The sequence below is a fragment of the Mus musculus genome, chromosome 11 (genome assembly GCF_000001635.26).
Source record: "Mus musculus strain C57BL/6J chromosome 11, GRCm38.p6 C57BL/6J".
NCBI lineage: Eukaryota > Metazoa > Chordata > Mammalia > Rodentia > Muridae > Mus > Mus musculus.
Genome location: NC_000077.6, coordinates 6,147,741 through 6,162,805, shown reverse-complemented (window position 1 = coordinate 6,162,805; position 15,065 = coordinate 6,147,741). Strand labels below are relative to the sequence as shown.

At 43.8% G+C, this 15,065-nt stretch overlaps 1 protein-coding gene across 3 annotated transcripts in view; it reads left to right on the top strand.

The window, feature by feature from the left end:
• Nudcd3 (NudC domain containing 3) overlaps positions 1-15,065 on the top strand; it is a 95,929-nt gene that overhangs the window by 38,814 nt on the left and 42,050 nt on the right. For all 3 annotated transcript variants that reach the window (XR_001779940.2, NM_001363446.1, NM_173748.5), the window contains exon 3: positions 12,179-12,311. Coding sequence is in view for 2 of the 3 variants with exons in the window: in NM_001363446.1 (NP_001350375.1) it covers positions 12,179-12,311 (133 nt within the window). In the remaining variant the exon portion in view is untranslated. The remainder of the gene's footprint in view (positions 1-12,178; positions 12,312-15,065) is intronic.

Genomic DNA, 15,065 nt, shown 5'->3' with positions numbered 1-15,065 from the left:
GCAGGTCAGAAAGCAGGAGCTGATGAAGAGGCCATGGAGGGGTGCTGCTTACTGGCTTGCTTCCCCTGGCTTGCTCAGCTTTCTTCCTTTTTTTTCTTTTTTTGATTTTCGAGACATGGTTTCTCTGTATATCCCTGGCTGTCCTGGAACTCACTCTGTAGACCAGGCTGGCCTCAAACTCAAAAATCTGCCTGCCTCTGCCTCCCGAGGGCTGGGATTAAAGGCGTGCACCACCACTGCCCAGCTTCAGCTTGCTTTCTTATAGAACGCAGGACTACCAGCCCAGGGATGGCACCACCCACAGTGGGCCCTCCCCAACTCCTTGATCACTAATTGAGAAAATGCCCCACAGCTGGATCTCATGGAGGCATTTCCTCAAGGGAGGCTCCTTTCTCTGTGCTAACTCCAGCCTGTGTCAAGTTGACACACAAAACCAGCCAGTACATCCTACCTTAGTTCTTCATGTTGATTTCATCTATCGGCAGTTTTCTCTGTGACCTTAGTAGTATATAGTATCAAAGATCAGTGGCTGCTGTGGTTACTAGAGAGAGGGTGATTTATAGAGAACACATTTTATTTGATACTGTTTTTGGAAGTTCCAAGATCAAGACACTGCTAAGTTGGGTATTTGGTGAGGATTACTTCCTGCATCCAACATGGCACCTCACTGATGCCTCTTTGGAGAGGAAAAGCGGTGTACCACACAGTGGAAAGGACAGAAGGGCAGTTGGGTTGCACACTGGGAGAAGCATGTTTCATAAGGACCTTGATGGCATTTATTAGTGAGGAGCCTTAATGGCTTAATCACCTTTTGTAGCATCATACCAACTATTAAATGGCCACTCTCTGAATTTTAGAGGGCATATTAAAATCATAGCAGATGCAAATGTGTGGAGGCTCTAGAGAAAGCACTTACTAGAGCCTCTTCTACCAGTTAAAGAAGCCTGTTAATTTTTTTTTTTTGGAGTTTTTTGCTTTGTCTCTGGCAGGTTAAGATCATGGCTGTTGAACTTGCTGGGACTGTCATCCCACATGGGCATTAACAGATGGACTTTCAGATTCACTCACAACAGGTCTGTTCTCAGGGAATGAAATAGCCCTACAGCAAACTGTCTCCTTGTTAAAGGCTCTTTCTAAGCCAAGAACTAATTGCTTTTTGTCAGCAGTGTAAGTAAACATTCTTGTCAAAGCTGACTTTCTGACATTTGTTTCATTACTGCCTGTTTATTGAAAGATTCCATGGAATTCTCTACAAAGAATTCTCAAAAAACATCATAAAGCCAGGCTGGGTTTCTGAAACATTGTTTTTTTACTTGCTTGATTTTCAGTTGAATTGTATAATTTGTTTGTTTGTTTTGTACTTTTGAGACACAGTTTTTCTGTGTTGACACAGAAAACCAGCCAGTACATCCTACCTTAGTTCTTCACGTTAATTTCATCTATCGGCAGTTTTCTCTGTGACCTTAGTAGTATAGTATACAGTAGCCCTGGCTGTCCTCTGATCTGTAGACCAGGCTGACTGCAAACTTGTCTCTTGAGATCACTTGTCTCTGCCTCCTGAGTGCTGGGATTAAAGGTGTGCATGACCACCACCTTGCTCATTGAAAAGATAATAATAGTACAGGGATACCGATTTGTGTATTAATCAACAATCTCCGTGGATCAATGACCCTCCTCCTCTGAAGTTCTGTTTTTAGGGATGTGATCACAGTTGACTGTGAAGCTCACAGTGAGTTAGGCAATCTGTCCAGAACATTATAATGTCAGATGTAAACCAACAAGACAAGCCTAGTCACAGCCCAAGTGTTTGAAGAACCCTGTGGTCTGGGCTTTGGGCTTTCCCACCAGCATTCCAGTCCTGTGGGTATAGGCTGCTGGAGAATCTTACCCCATTTATATGCAAAAGACAACCAAATTGGCTAACTTGGGGCTTTATAAATAGTAGGACTGTTTCTCCAGCCTGTCTTCATTCTACTCAGTGCTAAAATTTCCTGGCAGCCTGTAACTAATGAAATGGAAAAGTACTGTTTGCAGAGCATTAAGCTAGCTGACTTGAATGCTCCTGTGATGCCTTGTCACCAGGCCGTGTATTGGTTGCTCTTGAGGTGGCCAGTTTCTTCCTAAGTTGAGCTTTCAACAGCAACTCAGTTCAAAATTCCAAAACAGTTACAGGAAAGCCCATTTGTCACCATGAGGCTAAGAACAGTAGAGGTCAGGGCATCTGCTTAGATTTAGATTTGAGTAGTCTAGTCTCTCATATGTCAGCTTGATGGTGGCTGGACTGGTTTAGACCTCAGGAAAGTGTGCAGAATATTAGATGCACGTGAGCCCTGTGCTGCTTTTGCAGTGAAGATGTTTGTTGTTTTCTGCTATTTTACTGATGAACCCAGACCTAGAGAGCCTGGGATAAATAGTACAAGATCAGACTGTTGGCCAGTGGCAGGGCTGGGATTTTGACTCAAGTTTGTATCCGTAAGCCCTAAAAGGTACTGCTTTTATTTGAAATTCTTGTGCCAGATAAAGCACAAGACCTCAACCTCAAACACTATCTCTCCACTAAAGTTCCTGCAGCTTGTTGTGGAGAAATTACAAGGCTTTCTTAGAAGGGAGGAGAGGTTGCTGCACACATGCTCACAGGTGGTACTGTGGGAAGTGCAACTGAGCAGATCAACGTAGCATGGACAGACACACAGCCTAGAGATTGTGTATAAAGTGCCTTTGCAGAGTAGGTTGCCACTGGCAGGTTGGTGACCAGCAGGATCCCGTGTCTTCTCTTTCATAGTTGTTGTGGATATGAGTCTCAGTTTCCTGTATCTTGTGCAGTGTCCTGGGGTCACTTGCTCACTGTGTTCTTTCTGCTCTAGGACTTTGGCTTACTGTTTGTAGTTGCTGTTTATCTTGCCACTGACCAGGAGATGATCTCTGGTGTGTCCTTTACCCTGCATACTGCCATGGTGTAGCAGGAACTGCAGTTCTGTTTGGTAGGTTCTTGTACTTTCCTGCTATGTTTGTGATCTGCAGTTACGGTGAGAAATGCATGTTTCAGAGATCCCAGATACATACATACTTGCGGTGGCAGGTTTGAGAAACAGTGTGTTATTTCTGTGGTGTGTCTTCATACTTTCACTTCATTTGTTCGGTTCTGTTCCACTGGATAGGTGTTATACAAAACATTATTCTAGAGTATGCATTTTCCAGTAAGTAGTGTCTTAAGACTTCAGTCTTCTTGCCATAACTATTACACTGAGACTGAGGTCTGGATTAAGACTGGGTGGAGAACAGTGCAGAATTAGTGAAACCCAGAAGGTTATGGTTTGAGAGGGAGAATTCCCAGCTGTGGGAGGGTGCTCCCGCTGTAGTGTTGGTGGCTCTGTGGAGAGTGCGTGTGTCTAGGGTGGAGACTTTGAGAACAGGCTTTATTCTGCGCTGGGAAGAAGGCTTGGGATGGAGCTGGGGTGTTGGTCGCTGAAGGCGCTTGGATTCCAGTTGCAGTTTCCTTCTCATGTTAGGGTAGACTGCAGATACCGGAACCTTTTGTGTTTTCTGCTCTTAATGTCATTTTAAAAATGTAAAGACACTTTATCTGTATGAATGTTTTGCCTGCTTGTATGACTGTACATTGCCGTGTGCCTACCACAGTGTGACAGGAATTGTAGTTCTGTGTGATTGGTTTTCACACTTTCCTACTATGGCTGTGACTGAAGTCACAGTTGAGAAATGTAACTTGGAAGACAGAAGAGGGTGTTGGATCCCTTGGGACTGGAGTTACAGATACTGTCATGTGGATCCTGGGAAGCAAACCCAGGTTATCTGGAAGAACAGCCAGTGTTCTTAACTATCTGCTGAGAACCTTCTCCAGTCCCACATTTGAAAAACTATATTCATTATTATTGTGTGTCTCCTGTCGGGGAGGGCCCTATAGGGATGTCAGAGACCATTTGTGGAGACAGATTTCTTTCTTCCCATCCTTATGTGGGTTCTGGGGATTTGACTCAGGTGATCAGGCTCATAAGGCAAACACCTGTCCTGACTGTGCTGGCCCACTTCCCAGGCTATTTCTGAGAAATGACATGGGGTGTGCCATAGGCTTGAATGGTGATGGTAGTTTGGTCTAGTCATTTCTCATTTTGGACTTTTTTTTTTTTCCATTTCTGAGGGAACTGAAGTAGAAAAGTAGTTTAAATGTTTCTGATTTTATATGCATAGGAAAAAAGTTGTCTCAGAGACTGATGTGCTCATATAGAGTCAGTATTTAGGGGGAATTGATTGTCTAATAGTTAAAAAATATATTTATATGCATTTTAAAAAATGAAGAGCCTCTTTCTCTTGTTAAATTAATATAATTTAAGATCAATTGTCACTATACTATTTTTATTTTTAATTAATTAAAGTAGCTTTGTAGTAAGCATTAATTTTGTTAATATTGACTAATCAACTGATGTATGATATGAAATATATTCTCCAAATTTGCATATAAGTCTTACTAAATTATTTGTTCTATATATATCATATGCAAACCACATTGTGAATGGTTGCATGCATGTTGCTTGATTTATTTTAGATAAATATATGCTCATGAAGTTTTTTTTTTGTTTTTGTTTTTAACTCTAGCTATAAAGTGAGCTTAGCCAGACTAAAGATACATCACAGGTCAACAAAGGCAAAATTCATTTGTAAACAATGTGTCCATGATGTGTATTTACACATATGCATGTTCCTGTGTGTATGTGAATGCAGATGTACATGTATGATGGCATTATTTGATCTTATTATATTAACATCATGTAATAATGTATTATATGATAATTATTATATTAAATTAAACTAATTTGATTATATTAAAACAAAGAGTTGTGTTTACACTTTGTAATTAAACTTTGAAGCCTTATCAAAATATGTAGAGCTGTATTAAGCAAAGAAATGGCAAACAAAAACAGCAGAGATGTAACCAGAATTTTAGAGAAGGTTATTGGCTAGGAAATATGAATGTAGAGCCGTTCTGCTGGTAAATATGAATTGAGATTACACTGAGAAACTGCTTTCCCTTATTGTTACCTGTAAGATTTTACAGTCTAGTAGTATGAGGCATGAATGCTGTGGATTTTGTAGCATTACTCCATATTGCTAGAGAGGGTGAAGTAGGGTAGTCACCTGAGAAATGGGTAAGCATTCTCTCTTAAGGTTGGACTTGACAGCTTTGACACACTAGTTGCACACACACACGCACGCACGCACGCACGCACGCACGCACTTGTTCCATTCAGTCCCAGGTCCTGGCCTGGCTGCTGTGTCCTTGGTTTTAGTGACCATGCTTCTGTTCCTTCCCTCTCCTGCTTCTTTCTCATCTTTCTTGAGACATGCAAGTTGGAGTTAACTTAATGCTTTGTATTTGGAAACAGGAATGCCTGCCAGGTGAGGCGGCTCTCTCAGTCAGCATGTGGCATCCATTTAGCTCACAGACATTTGGCAGGTGTTCTGGGCTGGCCCGAGCACTGACCGAGTCTTATCAGCCACCTGCCCGTGTATAGCGTTGGAAGAATGGTGCAGACATGTTGCTTTCATCACTGCTCACAGAGGATGGCTTGCTGGCTTCACCTTCTTTAGTATCTAGACTTTATTAATTGTAGTTCCCACAGAGCATTTATTAGTGACTTTTAGAATGACTTATGCTCTGTCACTAAGATTGCTGATGATTTGGAAGCTTAATAGCTTTCAAGAGAATACAACATACATTATATTAGAATGTGTCACGTGGTGTTTGAGCACACAAGAAACTGGTTTTGGAAATGGTGTTGCTACCCTCTGATTCAGACCCAATATTTTTATGTCTAGTATCCTCTGAGAAGACCCTTACTGACTGGCTCCCCTAATGCTGAGACAGAAAAATGAGCAGTCAGCCCAGGAGTGAAAACGCTGCCGTCTCATGAATATCCAAACGGTGACCTGTTGCCAACTGGCCAGTGTTCCTATGGAAGGGAGCAGCTGGACAGTCAGCCACGAGAGGAAACTCAGTTAGGACTCCACCTCAGCTTCCTCAGTCAGTTTCTATTGGATGTTGTGAGCACCCAACATTGCTCTCTGTTCTTTTACTTGGAAACCTCACCCAGAAGGGCACTCTGCTCTGCTCTGCATGCTATTCTTGATGGGGCGCTCCATCAGGCTGCTTTGGTGGGGCTTTCTCTGTGACTTTCTGCTGGATATTTGTAAGCCTCCGACTTGATGGCAGTATTTTCCTGTTATTATTTGGTCTTTTACTTGGAAGCCTCTCTCTGCTCTGCCCAAGACTCTATTGGGAACTCCAGGTGGCTGCCTTTAATTTCTGCTAGGTGTCTGAGTTCCCAGCTAATTTCTGCTGAGTGTTTGAGAATCTGATTTGATGGTGTTTTTCTGTTTTGTCTACCTACCTACCTACCTATCTATCTATCCATTTCTTTCACTTTTCCTTTACTTGGACTTGCTGTAAACTTAATAAATACATTATCCAAACCTAAACTATTCCTATTGCTAAGAATAGTCCATTTTCTGAAACATCTGAAAAGGAGCCCAGAACAGACTCTTCTTCCTTTGTAAAATGTGTTTTTATTTTATGTGTGTGTGCGTTTTGCCTGCAAGTGTGTCTGCTACTGGCATGCCTGATGCCTGTGGAGGTAAAAGAAGTTGTCAGATTCTTTGGACCTAGAGTGATGGATAGTTTTGGGTGCTGGGAATTGAATGCAGGTCCTCTAGAAGGGAAGGGCACAACGCAGGGTTAGAGCCTGGCAGGCCGAGAGTGTGAAGCTCCAGAACAGGACAGTGAATGAGCCATTTTTCTAACCATGGCTGTTTTATAAAGGGTCAGCAATAAAGAATCCAGAAGAAAAGTGACTGCATCTCCACCAGTTGGGAAGGACTTAGGTAAATCCTAGGTTGAAACTGAGCACTGCCAGGGAGGAGCTGACAAGAGAAGGAAGGATCCTTTATAGAAGGAGAATGGGAAATGAGGACTCTAATAACTAACTGAATATCTTTAATACCTCGCTGAAGTCACAGCTCAGAAAGATGTTGAGGAAAGAGAGGGGGGTGGGGAACAAAGTTGTAGAGAATGGCTACCTTCTGCTTAATACCTGTGGCATGTCCATCCACAGATGTGCCCCACATATGCACATAAGTATTGTGTGTGTGTGCATACACTTTGTCTCAGCCTATTCAGGCTGGTATAACAAAATGCCATAGACTGGTTGGTTTATAACAAGAATCTGTTTCTGAGTTTCAGATGCTAGAAGTTTACTGTCCAGTCATTGGTAGGTTCAGTGTTTGATGTGCATGCTCCTCACACACAATTTTTTCTATGTCTTCACATGGTGAAAAAGTAAAGGGTCCCTTTAAGGGCCTTTTAATAAGGACATTAGTCATCTCATCACATCCCTTTCACCAGCCTTTCTAAACCCCTCTTTCTGAAGCTGTCATGGTGACTGGACACATGAAGTTTGGAAGGACATAGATTTTTCAGACCATAGCACATACATGTTCTCTCTTCTGATGACCAAATGGACAGTACAGCCATAGGAGTGTGGTGAGGTCTGATTCATCATATCTGGGTTGACTGAGACTGGCAAGGATGGTGGACATTGTCACCCAAGCATAGGGTCAGTGAACTTTGATCACATTATGCAGGATCACGGTAATTGTTTATAGGGTGGACAGTATTAATCTCAAGAGGAGCAAAGAATGGCTCTGCCTACTTAGGGAGAGGGATGGCCTAGCAGCTCCGAGCTCCACTTCTGCTCTGTTGTGACCTTGGGAAGCCAGTCCCCCAGCTCCCTCCCATCATGTAGCAAATGCCTCCAGTATTCATCCTTTCTTGGGAAAGAAATGAGGGCAGTGCATATAACCCATTGAGTTTGGGATCCTATCTTGCACAGAAACCCCTGGGTTAAGGGTTTAGTCTCCTTTACTTACTTACTAGTAGAATATGTTCTACGAGCTGCTCTAAACCCCAGCTTGTCTGAACCTTTGTCTGTTTGTCTGTTTGTTTCTAGACAAACTGGAGGAGAAGCTTGAGGTTAGTTCAGTGACAGCTCAGCCCCTAGCATTGGAAAGCGGCAAACAGAAGGACAGAGGTCCTTTTGGTTTAAGAGATGGCTTCAAGCTGACAAAGTAGGTTGGGCTCCTGGCCAGGCTTGCTCCTATTCCCTGAGACAGTGATAGTTCCTCGTGACATTACCAGCCACACTCATTCACTGCAGGTGGTTCTAGTTTCCTGGCTTGCCCCACTTTGTGGTGCCTAGGCCTGTGGGAACTGTTTAGCAGTCAAAACTGTTGTGTCTACAAGGAGAGTTAGAGCTTGTGGTCCACAATGCCCAGCAGGATTCGGAGGCTGTGTTCTCTCTTTGTCAAGAGCTTTCTTGTCCCGTGCTCATCAGGAACAGAGTGGGAGCTCAGTGAGACTTGCTTGCTGACTCACTGGCTCACTCCCACCCTGATGCTGGAGCTCTGCTGCTCATCCCCCCCACCCCCCACCTCCTGCTGCAGGCCCACAGCTGCAGGGGTGGCCTTGGATTTGCTGGGTGGGGCTCAGAGCCACCTGCACTTGACAGGACACATTTTTACATACTGTTGGCTGGAAATAATCAACTTTATTTAAAGAGAATGTGGATTCAGAGTGCTATAAAAAGCAACCAGCAACCTGCTAGGGCTGTTTTAGGAGCAATTTTCCTGCCTGCTGAGAGGCCCATGCTAGGGGACTTGGGGGTCTATGCTGGAAGGACATAGTAGAAAGATAGACTAGCAGGTCCCAGGCAATAAATAGCCCCTAATGGGCATGCAGAGCTCGAGAACCTGGTAAGGGGTCAGGCAGAGAGACTTGCAGCCTTTGTCCTGAGGAATTGAGTTCATATGCCATACTGATCTTTGCATGAGGAGCCGATATGTATGTAAGAGCCGCTATCCAAGGCCTTTTTCCTATTACAGGCTTCTTTGTTCTTAGTCTCTGATCTCTTAGTCAAGTGCTAGGGCTATTTTGGTTTTAATTTCATGTGGGAAGGTATGTATATTTTCATATTCTTTTAAAAATATTTATTTTATGTGCACTAGTGTTTTGCCTTTGTAAAGGCACCATGTACTGCAGTGGTCAGAAGAGCAAGTTGGATTCCATAGAACTGGAGTCACAGGTGGCTATGAACCACGATATGGTACCAGCTCTCTCTTGTCTTCATAGTTTTGTCTATTTTAACATGGTAATATTGATAGGGTTCTCAGTGGAGAGGGATCTCTTTCTCCCTACTTACCAACTGTAGAGGTAGCCACTGTTACCCTGTTGTTGTTGCTGTTTTAATTTTCATAGATACCACTCCATATTCATGTGTGCCCATGACCAGTGTGAGCCTTGTACTACCAATGGGTTTCCCATGGGAGGGCCCAGTGGAAGATTGGTGGCTGGCCGGCCTGCACCGTTGGCTGCACTTGTTTCTTTGTACTCCATTTCAGGGCACTTTAGGGACTGGAACCCCGGGGCCACAGGTACATTGTCACTCCTGTCTGTGTTTGTATAAGTAGTTGCTATTCTCTTGGCTGAAATGTTTGCATATTGTAGGGAATTTGGATATTACCTAAGGAAGCAAAGAGGTCAGATCCTCTCTTACCACAAAAATCAAACCTGCTTATGCATGTATGCTCATTTCCTCTTCATAAAAACCGAGGCAATACCATATATAGAAGTTATATATCCCTTTCAACCTCTTCGGTTTTTTGTTGTTGCTGTGTTGAAAGGTTTTTCCATACCACTAGTCTAATTGAAATACTTGACTGTTCTATGTTTTCCTTGTTTTGGTGCCTTTCTCTTGCTGTCTTTTGTCAAGTCATCAGGCCAGGCGTCCTCTGTGGCTTTCAGTGCCTGTGTTCCCTGTGCTGCACAGTGCCTCCCCTCAGGTACTCGCCCAGTTTGTGTCCATGCTGATTGCTCACTGCCTGATCTTCTCAGTATTGAGTGCTGAGGTTTTAAATTGCCTCTGATGGAAGCGAATTTCTTAGCCATCTTGCTTGTGCAGTCACATCAAAGCTTAAACAACAGATACCTGAGATGAGGTGTGGGCTGGCTCTCACTCCTGAAGCTATATGGAAGAAGGATCCTTCTGGCCCACAGTTCTTGTTCCATCATTCTGATCTCTGCCTGTTCTCATTGTCGCCTTTACATCCTTTTCCTAGATAAGTGTGTGTTCAAAGTTTCCACTTGAAGATCAATGGTCATAGTGGGTGAGGGCCCACCTTAATTGACCTGATTATAACTGACTCAAGGATATAATTTGGTAGAACACAAATTACCTTCAGCAGCCTTCTCTTATCCAGCCCTCAGATTTCAGGCCATGTTGGAGGCCCAGTCTCTTAAATATAGGACACAAAAGTACACATACCATGGGTAAAAGTATTCTTTTTTAATTCTTTTTTTTTTTTAAGATTTTATTTATTATTATATGTAAGCACACTGTAGCTGTCTTCAGACACTCCAGAAGAAGGCGTCAGATCTCACTACGGATGGTTGTGAGCCACCATGTGGTTGCTGGGATTTGAACTCAGGACCTTCGGAAGAGCAGTCAGTGCTCTTAACCGCTTAGCCATCACACCAGCCCCAGTATTCTTTTTTAAAAGTGATTTTAAAAATTTTTATGTTATGTGCATTGGTGTTTGCCTGCATATATATATCTGTGTGAGGGTGTTGAATCCCTTGGAACTGTTGTTATAAGCAGTTGTGAGCTGCCATGTTGATGCTGGGAATTGAACCCAGGACCTCTGGAAAAGCAGCCAGTGCTCTTTAACCACTGAGCCATGTCTCCAGCCCCAAGACATCCTTAAAACTTGAGTGAGAAAACAGTGTCCTCTTTATTCACCCTTATCCAATCTTGGTCTTGTTTCTGTGTCAAAGCAATTGTAGGCCCTTGCAACTTAGTGCTTTCTGGAATGGGCAGAAGCAGTCATACTTTACAGTGTGTGGAACTCCCTGCCTGCTCAGGCTGTCTGCTGCTGTGTGAGCAGACATGGAAGATGACTGCTGAGCCACACCTACTTGAGAATATTCTGCTACCTTCTCTATACAAAGGCTTTTATATGTGAATTAGATCCTCAACTCACTTAGTGACTTGTGAGTCTAAACTCATCTTTAAGGCATTTATATGATTGAACATAGCTAAATTTTATGCCAGATTTTGTATTTTATCTTCAACATCTGCTTCCTGGCTAGGCCCTTTTGTACCTGTGTACTAGCTAGTTTTATGTCAACTTGACACAGGCTGGAGTTATCACAGAGAAAGGAGCTTCAGTTGGGGAAATGCCTCCATGAGATCCAACTGTAAGGCATTTTCTCAATTAGTGATCAAGGGGGAAAGGCCCCTTGTGGATGGTGCCATCTCTGGGCTGGTAGTCTTGGTTCTATAAGAGAGCAGGCTGAGCAAGCCAGGGGAAGCAAGCCAGTAAAGAACATCCCTCCATGGCCTCTGCATCAGCTCCTGCTTTCTGACCTGCTTGAATTCCAGTCCTGACTTCCTTGGTGATGAACAGCAGTGTGGAAGTGTAAGCTGAATAAATCCTTTCCTCCCCAACTTGCTTCTTGGTCATGATGTTTGTGCAGGAATAGAAGCCCTGACTAAGACAACCTGTGCTAGTTTTGCAATGGAGATAAGTAATAGGATTTGGTTGACTAGGTTTTTTTAAGGCCATCTCATTAAATGCATTGCTTACCTCTTACTAATGATGTGCAGTTTTAATGCAGTCCTTGTGGCTTTGATTTACTTACTAGGGGGAAAGAGAGGCTTAGTGTTGGGTTAGGATTAAGTCAAACAGCTGCAGGATGGAGGGTTTTTTGTTTTGTTTTATTTTGTTTTTGTTTTTTTGTTTTTTTGCCTATTTGTAAAGGACAAGTTCTGCTTAGCAGTTCATCAGACATACCCAGTGCTCATGAGCCAGGGATCTTCTTAACCAACCTCTTTGTTTACTTAACAGGCCTGGTTCTGAACTGACAACAAGCAGAACTGTGATTTCCTGGAGACCATGTATGAGTGTCACAAAGGAAATTGCCCCCAAAGAGACTTTAGCAGAGGTAGAAAGCAAGCTATCCTGTGTGTGTGTGATTTCCTCAGGACATAACACTAGCACCGTGAAGCTGCTCTGCATTTCTCTGGTGCATCTCAATGTTCTTGTTCTTTTTCAGGATTCAGGAGCAGTTCCAGAAAAATCCTGACAGTTACAACGGTGCCATCCGTGAGAACTACATCTGGTCGCAAGACTACACCGACCTGGAGGTCAGGGTGCCCGTGCCCAAGCATGTGATGAAGGGGAAGCAGGTAACAGCAGCAGTGGGCAGGGCCTCCCTGCAGCCAGTCTGAGCTCCAGGCACAGAGCAGAGACTACAAGAAAATTAGGATTGTTTTTCTGAATCTTGTCCCCCGGGGGTGGTTGCCTTTGCTGTTTCGGCCTTTGCGTCTGCCTGTGAGCCCTTTTCACCTGGTCTTCAGGTTTTCCTGGGGACAGTCAGCCGTATTCTTAATCTGAGCAACCATTATCTGGAGAAAAGCTCACATTTGATATCTTAGCCTTATAGCAAGGACTCGGGCATTCTTTTGGCCTCCTTGTAGACAGCTAGTTAGTCTCTTAGTTTTCTTTCTTTTTTTTTTTTTCGAGACAGGGTTTCTCTGTGTAGTCCTGCCTGTCCTGGAACTCACTCTGTAGACCAGGCTGGCCTCAAACTCAGAAATCCACCTGCCTCTGCCTCCCAAGTGCTGGGATTAAAGGCATTCGCCGCCGCCGCCACCACCACCACCCAGCAGTAAGTGTATGGACCAGGAGGCCCAGCAGAGAAAGACTTTTTTTTTTTGGTTTTTCGAGACAGGGTTTCTCTGTATAGTCCTGGCTGTCTTGGAACTCACTTTGTAGGCCAGGTTGGCCTCGGACCCAGAAATCCACCTGCCTCTGCCTCCCCGAGTTCTGGGATTAAAGGTGTGCGCCACCACATCTTGGTTTTCAAGAGCAGATCCAAACATTATTACCTTCAGCTTCCCTAAGAAAACTCCAGTTAGCTGACCTCCCAGTGAGGGCTAAGGTACCTTGCATGATGACTGTCACCTCTCTTTACTGGTATGAGGCTCAGTGCTCCACACAGAATAGGGCAGCAGAGCCATTTTGTGTACTTTGGAGGTAAATAAATACTGAAATCTAGTCTTGGGTCAGGGGATAGAGAAGAACATTGTGGATGTGTTCTTAGACACAGAAACTGTCCCAAGACAGTAAGATGACAGCAGGAAAACAGGACAGGCATTCCTCACTGTTCCTGTCTCACATGGATGCTGGGTTCACACAGATATGTGTTGAGCAGGCTTTCCTATCCACATGCCTCTTTGCTGATGTTGGCTAGAGGTCACCAGAGGGCATGACATTCTGTGTGTGAGGTCCAGGTTTGGCATTACTTGAGGTACCTACCTCGTCAGTGCTCAGGCTCATCGGCCAGGCTTGTCACTTCAGGATGCTCATGGGGGAGGATCGTTCCACTTCCTCAGGCACAAATTCGATGATGTATACGTTTTCTCCCCCTGTTGACAAACAAAGCTCATAATCTTCTTCAAATACAAACACTCCCTATAACCACCTGCCCCCAGCCTCCCAAACTGTCAGTCATGCATGGTACCCATTGCAGTTCCAGCTAGTCCCGAGGCAAAGCAAAGAAGTATAGAGATTCTATAGACAAGCAAGCTGGATGGGACTACACATTCCTAGTACTGTAAAGGGTGCACATAGGTGCACTAGGACCTGCTAGCCCAACACCTGACCTCTTAGATTAGTGAGAGGTCCTGTTTCTAAGGAATTAGGCAAAGAGTGATAGAGGAAGACATGGGACGCTTTCCTATGGCCTCCATGAACATGGATGGCCATTACCACACACATACACATGTAAATCTAGGCTACAGTGACCATATTAATGTTTGGCTTGTGTCCTGCGGTTCTTCCATAGGGCAAGAGCCATGTCAGGTATGTATAGCTGTGACATTACCAACTTAAGCTGATTTCTGGAACTTATGTTTAGGACCTAATTTTTCGGAGGGAAAGAGAAGTTTATTTAGAAAACTTTGGTAGAAATAACATTATTATATATTGTTATAAATAAGCAGGATTCACTTAAAATAATATTAGGTAACAGATTCAAATAGGATATAATGTGGGAAGCCGCCCCCACATTCGCCGTCACAAGATGGCGCTGACATCCTGTGTTCTAAGTTGGTAAACAAATAATCTGCGCATGAGCCAAGGGTATTTACGACTACTTGTACTCTGTTTTTCCCGTGAACGTCAGCTCGGCCATGGGCTGCAGCCAATCAGGGAGTGATGCGTCCGAGGCAATTGTTGTTCTCTTTAAAGAGGAAAGGGGTTTCGTTTTCTCTCTCTCTTGCTTCTTACACTCTGGCCCCATAAGATGTAAGCAATAAAGCTTTGCCGTAGAAGATTCTGGGTGTTGTGTTCTTCCTGGCCGGTCGTGAGAACGCGTCGAATAACAATTGGTGCCGAAAACCCGAGACGAGAAAAAACTCCGGACTGGCGCAGGGAAGATCCCTCATTCCGGAACCAGAACTGCGGATCACGTTTATAAAGGTTCCCGTAACACAGACTGTTGAGAAGGATTCAACTGCCGAATTCAGAACTCATCAGCTGGGGAACGACGGTGATAAAGGTTCCCGTAAAGCAGACTGTTAAGAAGGATTCAACTGTATGAATTCAGAACTTTTCAGCTGGGGAACGAGAGTACCAGTGAGTATGTTTGGCCTTGAATTTTTTCTGGTGTTAGGAGCCCTTTTGTTCTTTTTCACATGTTATCAAGTGATTAAGATAGGGCTGAAAATTCTAGAGGAAATTCAGGACAAGCTATCAGAAGTAAAGCGGGAAGAAAGAGTAGGAACAAAGAGGAAGTATGGTACACAAAATAAGTATACAGGCCTTTCCAAGGGTCTTGAACCCGAGGAAAAGTTAAGGTTAGGTAGGAATACCTGGAGAGAGATTAGAAGAAAAAGAGGAAAAAGGGAAAAGAAGAAAGATCGATTAGCGGAGGTCTC